The 12949-nt window shown below is 38.1% G+C and overlaps 1 protein-coding gene across 1 annotated transcript in view; it reads left to right on the forward strand.

Moving 5' to 3' along the window:
- The window catches only part of MYOM1 (myomesin 1), a 64925-nt gene that overhangs the window by 31510 nt on the left and 20466 nt on the right, over positions 1 to 12949 (forward strand). The window contains exons 15-20 of the mRNA XM_066562173.1: positions 423 to 597; positions 2862 to 2983; positions 5774 to 5970; positions 6711 to 6837; positions 7558 to 7742; positions 8497 to 8611. Coding sequence (XP_066418270.1) covers positions 423 to 597; positions 2862 to 2983; positions 5774 to 5970; positions 6711 to 6837; positions 7558 to 7742; positions 8497 to 8611 — 921 coding nt within the window. The remainder of the gene's footprint in view (positions 1 to 422; positions 598 to 2861; positions 2984 to 5773; positions 5971 to 6710; positions 6838 to 7557; positions 7743 to 8496; positions 8612 to 12949) is intronic.

Below are 12949 nucleotides of genomic sequence, written 5' to 3' on the forward strand. Positions count from 1 at the left end.
AGACACTTCTTAAAAGACACTGTAGATACCCTTTGCTACTTAACAGGAGCCTTGGTTTCTGGCTTATCCTGTGGGCTGCACAACATCTTCAATGTGCACTAGCGCATTTTCTCTTTTAGAAAGCTCCAAATCACATCTCTGGTGCAAATATTTATCACAAGGGGATAAACTAAACATGATTTTAAGGAAATACACTGAAACCTAGGCAATACAGAAGTGAGGAACCCCACCACCAAAGGCTTGAGCCTTCTGATTCTGTCTTGTCCTGTCCTGACAGATTACTGAATTTAAATCAGAGCAGTTTTTTGAAGGTTAAATCTGTACTAGTCATGCTAGTATAATCAAGAATAGAATCTCATGTTTATTTTATTTCTAAGTTTTAACTGGCAGGCCACTAATTTATTTCTGCTTCTCTCCCAAAGATATTCCCAAAGCTCCTGGCCGAATTATGCCAACTAGGAATACAGATACTTCAGTTGTTGTCACTTGGACAGAGCCCCCAGATGCCAAGGAGCTGGTTGGGTACTACATTGAGTCAAGTGTGGAAGGATCTGGTCGTTGGGAACCATGTAACAACAATCCAGTGAAAGGCACAAGGTAATTAACCTTAAACCATGGAAATTATGGTCACCAATGTCTGATTTACTGGTTATATGTACTTTCCAGGCATTAGTAGTAGTAGAGCTAATCTCTCTGTGGTAGGCAGCAGGCTGGAATCTCTCTTGCATGTGAAGCTCCTAAGTTGTAAAAATGTATTTCAAACAGTGAGTTTTGTCCAAAGAGAAATTATAATCAACCTTATATTAGAAACAGTTAGTCAAGGGGGAAGAAATATGGACATTGCTAATGAAGAAAAGAGAAGCAGCTTGCTACTTCTAGCCATTGTACAGCCTAGCAGCTTGATGAAAAGCAGGACATTGAGGAATGACTGAAGCTACAAATGTGGAGAACTAAGCTGCATAATGTTTGGAAGCAAAGTGCTTTGTTTTGGAATACTGCTCCAAACATTTCTGGACTGTGTATCTGGACTGTCAGGAGGACATGTGGACTATATCCCACTAAAAATATTACTTTCTGACTGCTCTTTCACTTGTAATCATCAAGAAATTAATTAACACTCTTACATATTGGGTACAAACCCACATTTCTTACCGATATGAAGCTTGGTCTCCAGTCAGAAAAAATAATCAAGACTTAAAACTTCCTGAGTTGAGTTGATTCCTGTGATAAATCAGATTTGGTTTTGTTTGAATAAGTACGTAATCTCCAGAGTCTGAAACAGTAAATGCAGAACTTTTTCCTCAAGGGGATTGATGCCAATACAGAAGTAGTCCCTGCTTGTTATGACTGATTCTGCTTATTTGTACTTGCTATCCATGACAACCCTTATTACAATAAGTAAAACTCAGCTAAATACTCCTGGACCATCTTTGCTGTTTAGAAAGGCCTTGTAAATGCTTAGTATATTAGAAGTACCTAAAACCTCACTTGGCTGAACACAGATACAACAATGTCCTTTATATTCTTTAGTGCATTTATATTGTGTTTATATTTATGTGTGCCAGTATTACATCCTTTCATATTTATTTTTGCGAGTTATATCACAGTTATATTGAAAGTGAGAGAAGTTTTGTGCTCTCTGCTTGTTTTAAAATATATGTGACCTTTAACCACTGTAGAAATAAAAATATTGTTCTGAGTTACTATATATTGTGATACAAGTACACGTGCATAGGTTTCTATCACTGCATTTTTAATCAGTATGATATAATATATGATACAGGCACAGGCTGTCTGTCAACTCTTGGATTTTTTTTTTAGGTCAATCTTAAAGCATTCTCTGTAGTTCATAGCCTGCCTTGTGCAGTATATTTTGTTCTTTTGCAATTCTGCACACATCCTGGTGAAAGCAAATTATTTGCAAGAGTCTGATAGAATGGGTAGGGAAAATTCCACTTTGGAAATTTTGATTCAGGTTTTTTTTTTTTTCTTACCCCAAAATAAAACTTTGATTTTGTTTTCCACAATGTAGTTGCTTCATATGCCATTGCATGAGATCAGCATTGGTAGTGCAATTATTACAACATTATAAAGTAGAACAAAATCAAAGTAACATGGAATAAAATACATTTAAAATACCTGTGAAAAAGAAATGGGATTTTAAACAAAAAAATTAAATTTTCATACCACAATCTATTCCTACATAAATGATTCCTGTCTTCAGAAATTTTTTGCTTTCAGGGTGGATGACAGAGAAAATGTATGAGGGGTTTTTTTATGTGACAATTAGATCATCAAGTAAACATCTTCAAATAAAATAATTTGTCTGACTTGGATTATTGTCATGTACTGAAGCAAGAAAGTGAAGTACAGAAATCATTTATCTCCTATACAATGCCCTGTAATTTTTTTTAACTCTGCAATTTTTCATTTATGATTGGAAGGGATTTGTGGGAACCTGTGTTACATGTGGTTTTTAATTGTGTCATGAAAATATCCCACAAGAAGCAAATATAGACCTTACCTGTGCAGATTTTCACATTTTTCTACTAGGAAGTATGGATTTTATGCACAGGTAGAAGTAAGATAGACCCTATGCTAAACAGAAACTTGTGTAATCTCAATAAGGAAAGAGTTTTGAAACAGTGTGTCTTAAAAGCGATGAGTTTAGACTTTGTTGTGTGAATGAGGTGACCAGATTCTGCATTCTCTGACCTTCATATTAGTGACTGGGGTCATGGTTTGTCCTTGCTTTTTAGAAAACAGAATAAATATCATGGAAGAAATGCTTTCTTTTTCCCCTTAAAACTTTTCTTTTCTCTATAATACTTCCTAAGTATTCCTTGACTGGTGTGTTTCAGATTCGTTTGCCATGGGCTCAGCACTGGTGAGAAGTACATTTTCAGAGTCAGAGCTGTTAATGCAGCAGGACTCAGTGAATTTTCACAGGAATCAGAGCCTATAGAGGTGAAAGCAGCCATTGGTAAGCTATTTTCCATTGCCCCTTTCAATAGTAATTAATTAAGTAAATATATTATTAGCAATTATTAGTGAATAATTAATTGCTTTGATTCACAATGTTGTTCACAAATAATAATTTATCCATAGATCCTATAGTCTCACAGACATAGTTTCACACTCACTGCCCTCTTTAGACTGCTCACCTTCACCATCCAGTATTCTTCGGGTGTTTCTTTTGAACCACTGTATGACAGCACTACCAAGTTTGCTTAATAGGTATCCTGGAAAATGGGAATGTCATTCTGATTCTGTAATCTGGTATATCACCTCTAATCCACACCATCCTATATACAGTCAGTTCCTAAGAAATTTGTTTCCATGACTAAACCTAATAGTGCAATGTGTTTTCTGTAAACCTTCTATAACCCTATGTGTTCTTCCTTTGCTGATGGATTGTTTCTGTTTGCCACTGCCTGAACTAATCCATAAAGATTAATGAGATCATTGGACTAGAATGAATTGTGTGTCTGCATCACCCTCACTCTCATTTGTATTGAAGCTGCATACCTCTCAACCTTAGAGCAGAGACATGTGGCCTAGGGCAATTTTGTGACATCATCTTCATAGGAACAGAAACTTGACCTGGAAGACCTAAGACTAAAATAACTGAAGCAAAGTAATACTATTAACTTTACAATTTTTTTCTGCTCTGAATACTAGACATTATTTAAAAATGAATTATTTGTGAACAGGCTGAGAGGTATTCTATGCATTTCAAATTTTCTCAAATTCAAGCTTAACATTTTGTGCATAAACACAATGACTTGTCATACTTCAGCTGTATTGTTCGTTGCATGCATTTCTTAACTCTGTTGCCTAAATGAAGGAAAAAAATGTGTTCTAAATCCAAATGTCTTTGCTGTTTTCTGGCAATTGTAGGGGGAGGATTGCTTCATGGTGTGTGTCCTGAACAGAGTGGTAAAGCTGCTGGACTAACAGACCGCACTACCAGCTGGGAAGGCATGCATGAGGCCTCCCAGCCTATCTTTGACACAGATGCTTTGCTAAAATGCAATGCTAAATTTAATAGAGAGACACTGCCCAGTAGCTGTGGCAAATTGGGGAGTACAGGAGACAGTAACACAAGAGGAGTGGTTAAGGACGCTGTCACATCTGCACCTCAAAAAGTTGCTGCTAAGCAGGCAAGTAAGTCTCAACCCGGGGATCTTTTGACAGTGGAAAAAGTTACAAAGAAGAAAGATACAGGTGAGAAGTAATGAAATAAATAGATTTTGCTGCTTTGGTTGGTCCACTTCAGACTGATGTAACTTCTGTTCAACTGTGCCACAAGTGGACGTGCTCTACAGTGATGTGTCTTCTATCAAACCTATTAATTCTGTGCTCAACTCTCCATTAAGATCATTATGCATGTACTGGTATTGGAGATCACTTTACAAACTTAGTGGTTAATGAAAGTGAAAAAAATCAATATGGTTAGTAATTTAGTGGCTTGTTTGACTGCATACTAATGTATCCAAGGTGATATATTATTTGTAAATCACTTCAGTAATTTGTTAGGAATCTGGTTACCTGGTTCTCTGGGTTATATATGTGGGAAAGAAACAAAATCTGTTTATGATGGTAAGCATGAAAATCTGTATTCTGTTAGGAAATATGAAGATCCTTCATGGATTTTATCCTAAGCTACATCTTACCTGCTGACACACTGTGCTAATGAGTGTTGTGTAGTGTCTCTGACTAATAGTGATTTGTAAGGAGGAAAACCTATCAAGTTATAGGCACATGCACAAAATCAAGTTTTAAATTTCAGTGCCTAAACACCCATTTTGCCCAAGATATGTGGGGCTTGAATATCATTTGAGTCCTGATACCTGGCTAGGGAACAAAGCTCCTCCCTAGGCCTCTGAAGTGAGACACCTGGGCCTAACTGACACCAATGCAAAACATTACACACAAAAGGAAACATATATTATGTGGGATTTCCATCCAAAGTATGACTTCGGGGGCACAAGTAAGGCTTTTCACTGGTACGTTACATATTGGATGTGGGCAAGCATTTTCCTACTAGATACAGAAGAAATATAAGAAAGTGCTTTGGAATGAACGGAATTATTTCTGTATTGTTTAAAAAAAAATCTAAGAAGGAGGATTATGCCACATATTTTTTAATGTAAGTTCCAGTAACAGCCATGTTCCATTTCTGGTCATACTGCAGTGCCTATGATCACTCTGCCTTCCATTAAGGTAAGACCACATGATGGGTGCAATGATAAAATTTGCACAGTATATAAATTTAAAAGAAAAAAAGAAACACATAAAGGCAATTCTTGAGAGGAAAAAATATGAAACTAATTTTTTTTTAAAAAAGGAAACTACAATGAATATTGTGTTGTGAAAAGGGGTTTGCTTTCTGCAAAAGAAAACAAATCATTGCATCTCAAATTTTTTTGCTTTTCCTGCAATGCTAGTTTTAGTTCCTCATTTTTCACAGAGTAAAGTGAGTCCTGATCACTTGCATCAGAGCTGCAATTGCAACACATTCTTTTGCTATGTATTAGCCCGCTTTTCAAAAACAGGGGATCCTGAAAACTAATTCCTATGCAGTTTGGACTTTGCATTTGGTTTGTGGAAGCTTTCATCCTGCATTTCTTATTCCAGCTCCAGAAACTTCCCTTGAGCACATAAATACTGTCCTAATTAGGAAACGCAGGGTAGGAGCTGCCTGAACATGGTAAGTGAAAGCAAGCCTGAGATTCTGCCTCCTACTCACATGTTGTTGACACCAAAACAGCTGCTCCATCCCCACCTTACGACATCGTGGTGCTCGAGAGTGTTCGTGACTCGATGGTGCTGGGATGGAAACAACCCGAAGCCATTGGTGGAACTGAAATCACCGGCTACTACGTGAACTATAGGGAAGTGGTTGATGGAGTTCCTGGGAAATGGAAGGAGGCCAACATTAAGGCTGTTACTGAGAGGGCATACAGGGTAAGAGGTTAACTCCAGTTGTTGCTGGGGGAGCAGGCAGTGTTTTCAAATCAAATCTCAAAGATGGGTTGGGATGAATTATGATTCAGTGGACAGATAACTGTTCAGAGGGTTTGAATTCCATGATGGTAAATTTATTTAGCCCTATTAAACTTCTCTACAAAATTGTTTGTACACTTATTTGTTAGTCTGGAACCATTGGTCATCTGTAAATTCACTGACATGGTCTGATATTTTGTAAGTAGGCGCTCACAATACATGGAATTCCTACTGGTTTGGTGGACATAACCCAGTGCTTGCTAGTGCTAAAACCAGCTCTGTGCCAGCTGATTTTTGTGATCAGTTCTTGACCCAATTTAGAGACAACCTCGTTGAGCTACTTTAGAAATGAAAAGCAATGCCAGGACTGAGTTTCACCCCACTGTGAGGCCAACTCTTGCCTTAAGTGAACTTACTCCATACCACGAGACAGACTAAGATGATTGTTGAACAACACCCTGCCTACCAAAGTGTCTATCAATAGGAAAATGGGTTTGCAATTTGAGTATGCTAAGATCACTCATGTGTGCTCCATCACTGATGAGAGGAAAAGCCAAGATAATTATCATGTTAAGATGTCAATAATTCTTCCATCTTCAGGCACACTTCAAAGCATGCTCATGTTTTCAACAATTATTATTGTGACTTTCTTTTGAAGTCCTAATCCAAAGTTAATAAGTACCATCTTATTGATCCTGCAGATCGAAAACCTGAAGGAAAACATGATGTACCAGTTCCAGGTGGCTGCTGCTAACCTGGCAGGGGTTGGGGCACCCTCCAAACCCAGCAAGTCCTTCAAGTGCGAAGAGTGGACCATTGCTGTGCCTGGTAGGATCCCGAGTGGGACACAGCCCAGGGGTGCTCTGGGACTGATTATCTAATGCAGGCATTTTGCACGGGAGTCAGTGGGACACTGACGTTCATGGCCAGGCTTGAATTGTCAGCAGTTTTATTTCGTACCATTACAGTGATAATCCCTATTTAATTAGTAGCATTTTACGAGCAGCTTCTTTAAGTTTCTTTATCTTTCCTTCTTTCTTCCTCTACTGTGTCTGGGACTTTGCTTTCTAGTTTAAGTACTAGACATAAATACCTGTCTAAGGTACAAGGCAGAGAAGAATGGGGCCTTGTAATCCTTGTCTGAATGTATCACTACAAGGCCAGACCCCTGACCTTTTAGCATTCATTGAAATTAATGAAAACAACCTCCGCTGACTTCAGTGGACTTTGTACCAGTCCTTGAAGCAGCACATTAGCTTAATAATTAACTTATTTCCCAGAGTTTGGGGATTATTTGTCCATTTTGTGGGCTCATGAATACTCGATCAAGATACCAATCTCAACCAATTAGATTGTGTTTTGGGTTAGTCTTTTTAATTGGCATGGGCTGTATTTTGTACATTGGGTCTAGGTATGATACAGAGGAGCTAAATGTTATATAAGTTCTGTGTACTGTTCTGGGTTCTGTCTGGTTTTGGTTCTGGAGTCCTATGCACTGGTCCTTTTGGGATTTATTTTGACACCACAACCCCAACTTTTACATTTCAGGGCCACCCCATGATGTCAAATGCACAGAAGTTAGGAAAGACTCTCTGGTTTTACTGTGGAAGGAACCAGTTTATTCTGGTCGTACTCCCGTAGTTGGTTATTATGTTGATATGAAGGAAACTGAAGCAAAGGAGGAACGCTGGAGAAGTGTCAATGAGAAGCCCCTTCAAAAGAAATACTTGAAGGTAAATTGCTGAAGATTCAAATACTGGCAAAGCAGCATAACCTTGGGGAAGTCAGTTTTGACTGCATCATCCTGTGCTGATCATGGCTCCACCTAAAGGAATACTCAGTAGTACATCTGATACATAAGTTTGTGGAATGACTTTGAAATAAGTGATCAGCAGTATCACAGTTCTAGAGATAAATCTGAAGTAGGTTTTCTATTTTTATACTTTTCAGAATATTTGAAAGGCAAGTAATTTTAAATTGTGATCCTTTCATATATGTTTTACAGGAGTATCCCCAGGTGATATAATTTCAGTATAATTCCTCAAGGCACTGCAATTAAATCTGTACTATTAAATTCCTTCTTGTTTCTAAATAGGTGTGGCTGGTGCTTATTACCCTGATAATTTAATTTTTCAAAGCCAGCATTTATGTGCAGTAAAAGACTATGATGTTTCAGAGGTCAATGTACATGAGTTAAAAACATCCTGTTCCAAAACCAGTCCTCCTTTTGCTAAGAAATCAATGACAGCAATGACGCTGCCTGAACATTAACTATGCACACAAGGAAGGAGCAAGTCACACAGATTAGTCATGTCACTCTGGAATTGAATATATATATATATATATATATATATATAAAAAGAAAACTGGAAAAGAAACAAAACAAGAAAGGAAATAGAATTGTCAAATACCCAGACTGATCTTAATAAGTGTGAAATTAAAATCAGTGTTTTGCAACACACCACTATGTGTATTTGATTTCTCCAGATTGGTGGCCTGACACAAGGTGTGAGCTACGTGTTTCGTGTGCGGGCAACAAACCAGGCTGGCGTTGGGAAGCCATCAGATGTCACAGATGCTGTCATAGCAGAAACACGACCAGGTTTGTTAGAAAGACTTCCTCTTTGTCATCATATTTACACAGGTTCCTGTTTGTGCAATGTGTTTACCTGCAGGCTATATGCCAAGAATCTGATCCTTCTCAGGTCAAGCTTTTTTATGAAGCAAGATACAAGTTGAGGGCCATATCTTGAGTTCATTGTCTGGTATGTTTTAAGGTCAGAACAGATTCTCTTATCATAACTACAGGTTCAGGAATATAAAGATGCAGTAAAGTTGTAAGATTTGCATGTCTCTACAGGTAGGTGCACAAGTAGAGGACCAAGTAAGATCAGCTCAACAAAACAATATTACAGATCTAAATTTTGCCTTTCCTGTATTAAATCAGTTTTTTATGCTTCATCAATCCCCTTTTCTTATGTAATGTGGAAAGGATAAAAGAAAACACATTTTTTCTCTTGGTCTTTAAAATAAAGGCTTGAAAAGCACAGTGAAGTAATTTTGAAGATCACTTTCAGTAGTGCAGTTCTTTGTTGGAGGCATCCTTGAAGGCAGGTTCCACCATGTCTATAAGATCAGCAAGAAACACAGAAACCAGTGCAAAGGCAGCATCTCCATACCTGGAACTTCAGGAAACCTCTGGGGTTTATTTATCTGTACAAGTAACAGAGGTGACTGGTCAGAGACAAACACCTTTTTGTCACCAAGCCCCCAGCAGAAAACCCAAGCATGGACTTGTGGCTTCCTCATCTATAGACTATTGGAGAAGTGCAGGGTCCTGCAAGGTGCAAAAGTGAAATCTCAGACATTTTAAATGAATCTAGTATAAGGTTAGTATGATGTAAGAACTCCACCTGGATCCATCATACACCCTCTTCTCTCCTCTGACAATTCCCTTCCTACATCTGCAGACTTCATTTCCCTGGGATCCTTTCCCAGTTTCTGACCCCTAGGTTAATTTTCACATTCTCTTGCTCAGCCCAATCCTCATGACCAGGGCAGCAAAAATTCTAACAAATGTTGAGTTAGACCTCAGTGAGGCTGTAAGTCAAAAAAAGCCGGAAAAAGGAGGTCTGAAGCTGGGGGTGTAAAAGAAATGTAAAACTCAGACTAGGGAGGCTGGGGTGACTGCTATTGAGCTGGGATGGGAAAAAGAGGCTGGAAGGAGTAGATGGTCAGTTGAAAGCATGTAAGATTGGGATACAAGGACAAAAAGAAGGTAAGTAATTGTATGAATAAGAAGGGTTCGAAACAGGATCTTTGAAAAATATAGGAAACATAATTTCAGATCTATCAGCTGCTGAAGCATCAGGGCTATTTCTATCACCTGCAAGTGGAGTAAGGCAAACCTTAAAAATTTATTCCTGAAAACAGCTATATACAGCAGCTGCTTCTAATAAGAGAATTAAGCCACTATTAAGACTAAACTTTTGGCTTTGCTAATCCATTTTCATTGAGGGTTAAGATCTGTGCATCATACTTCTGATAAAACGTTGTGATGATAACACTCTTCAAGTGTCCTAAATAAAGGATTGACCATGTTACTAAAACTGAGAAAAACTACAAATAAACTCTTGTGAAGATGACCAACAAGGCCAAAAAATATTGTACAGTGTTCACTCAAAAGAGGTGATCTTGATCAGAACATTTTGTTTACAGACCTCACCATTAGAGAAGGAGAGTTCATAGGTATGACGTCTGAGGGATCACCAGAAAGTGAGGATTTAGCCCAGTGAACACTCAGGGAAACTGAAAATTACTTATGTGTACAAATCTACTTGACCCATTTTTTGAGCTGAGATCTGCTGATACAGAATCCACCAAACTAAGCTTCTTAAAGGTATTAAGAAAAGACAAAAACTTATTAAAAACAATTATTTAATAAAACAGCCACTTGAGCAGACTTCCACCTTTCTCACTCTAACCACAAAAATGTCGAGAACAATCACACCATTTTAAAAAAATTACCACAAATATTTTGGTGCTGCCCTATGAATCATGCCTCTATTATCATCTTGGATGGAAACAAAATATTGTCAGGTCTCTCTAGAAAGTTCCTACTGGGATGCTACTTTGGGTGAATGTGTAAAATTGCAAGACAGCTGAGATTTCTAATCAAAGAATGCAAGCAAATAATATCCTGAATGAAAATACCTGCTTTCATACAAAGGGTGCCAGTAGTCTTTATTCAAAAAATGTGTAAATATAATTATTCAATACTTTGCATCCAGTTTCTTTTCATTGAAAACCGTGTTTAATTTGTACAGTTAGCTTCTAAAATTAAATTAAGAATCCCAACCATGTAAACTAATACCAATCCAGACTACTTTTCATCTATAATTTTGGCTTTTGACAAAATCACTTCAGCATATGTAGATCTCACAGGAAACAAGAAAAATCTAAGAGCAGACTGCAACTTTTCCACATTGCTGCCCTTAGTCCTTGTTTATCTTGATACAAAGCACAATTAGATCATGAGCTTGCATCAGCCACTTGAGAAAGGCCTGAACCTCAGAAAATGAGGAAACTGTCCCATTCAAGTTCTCTGACTGCCTGTATTCAAAATGATGCCATTACCTCTAGTGTGTGGAAGATGTCAGCTTTATGTTGTTATTTCTTTCCTTTCAATGCAATAAAATGCTTAGAGATGGAGATGTGAAATGACATGAAAGTGTTTTATTTCTTACTGTGACTCTAAGAGAAGCTCTGGATGATATGTTGAAACCACCAAGCTCTCTAGAGGAGGGAAATTAAGACTGCTAGTACTATGGCTGCTTCTTTGGCTCCACTTTGCAGGATAGGTGGAGTGAGTTCTTCAAATGTGGTCAGTAATTTAGATATTTTTTTTTACCCATAGAAATATTAGAGGTAAATTCCATCATCACTTCTGGAAATAAATGCTATACATTATTACCATAATGAGAATGCTTTGAAACAAATGTAAAAGATTCTATTGTTCAAATTACCCTTATGGCTGTAATTCTTTCCATGTCACATAAAGTGCCATCAAAAGATTCATGGGCAAAGGACCTAGAAGAAGCTAAACACTAATGAAATTTCAAGTGATGAATTTTGCATATAATAAATTAAATTATAACAAAAAAGTGCAAACATACTGTTGCCTAGCAAAATATTTGTAGGTCTCAGACTTCATTTATCACATATTGGTACTTAACATGCTTCACTGCTGCAAGGGCTGGTACATAACAGTACCAAAATGGGAATATTAATCTCATCTTTCATTAAAATGCTTATGGCAAAATGTGAAGACTAAGAAAGCTGTCTGTACACAGATTGCCATGACAGGAGCTGCTCGCAGTGCTGGAAAAGACAAGTATAGTTTTGAGACGATGAAACAGAAACCTCCTACTATGCTTGAGGGTCACTAAGAATTATGCTGAAAATAAAGCATTCAATCTCAGTGTCAGGGATAAGGCTCTTGTCTTTCAAGTACAATACTTTGTGGAGAAAGTGTGTCATTAGTATTCTGGGCAGCCCAGAATTGTCTTGGCCCAAGTAATAGGACATGAGTGCCCTATTCAGATGCGAGATCCAGCTCAGAGCTATTCAGAAAAGAAGGCTGGACGTCCTCCAGCCCCTCTCAGTGCACATGCTCTCCCTGACATTCTCAGACAAGTTGTTGAAATGAACATTAATGCCACAGATGACAAGTTCACTGGGTTGCCCAAATCCCAGATGAAATTCTCTGAGCTCCACTGGGGTGTGAGGGAGCAGAATAGAGGTGCCTTCAGGTTGCTGACCCAGGATTCACCCCCAAGGCCTTTTAAAGTACAAACTGGGTCAACCTATCCAGCTCAATGACTGAAGGCACTGGCAAGACTGGGTGAGTAACTTAAGCAGCTAATTGCAAATATTCCCTCCCTTTGTGGGCCCAGGATTAATGGTGCAGACGGCAGCAGGGCTGGATGCCAAGTACAACAATTAAACCAACCTCCCTGAGAGAAGCCAGTGTCTCCAAAAATGTGCCTCAGTCACAAATGTGTGCTGCTGGGACAACTTGACTGCTTCCTCTTCTTCACCTCTTCAAATGCTCACATTTGCATGTTATTCCCTGTATAGCACTTACCCTATTAGGGAATAGGAAATCCATGCTGTATAATGAAAGCTCTAACTACTGCTTACCATGGAAAATATTGCTATTTAATAGCTCAGACATTTAGTGGATTTAGAGTCTTGATTTCTTTACTCCTTTCAGGCTTTTTCATAGCAAATACTGCAACTCTTGTGTATGCTTAGATTCACACAAGTAAATCAGATGATTTATGATGAGTTTTAACCTGTGGATTAGAAAAAGAACTATTCTTGTAAATCAAAGACCAGGGATATCAATGAGTGCAGCAATTTATGTTCCAGCTGAGAA

Source organism: Molothrus aeneus, chromosome 1, assembly GCF_037042795.1.
Source record: "Molothrus aeneus isolate 106 chromosome 1, BPBGC_Maene_1.0, whole genome shotgun sequence".
NCBI classification, from domain to species: domain Eukaryota; kingdom Metazoa; phylum Chordata; class Aves; order Passeriformes; family Icteridae; genus Molothrus; species Molothrus aeneus.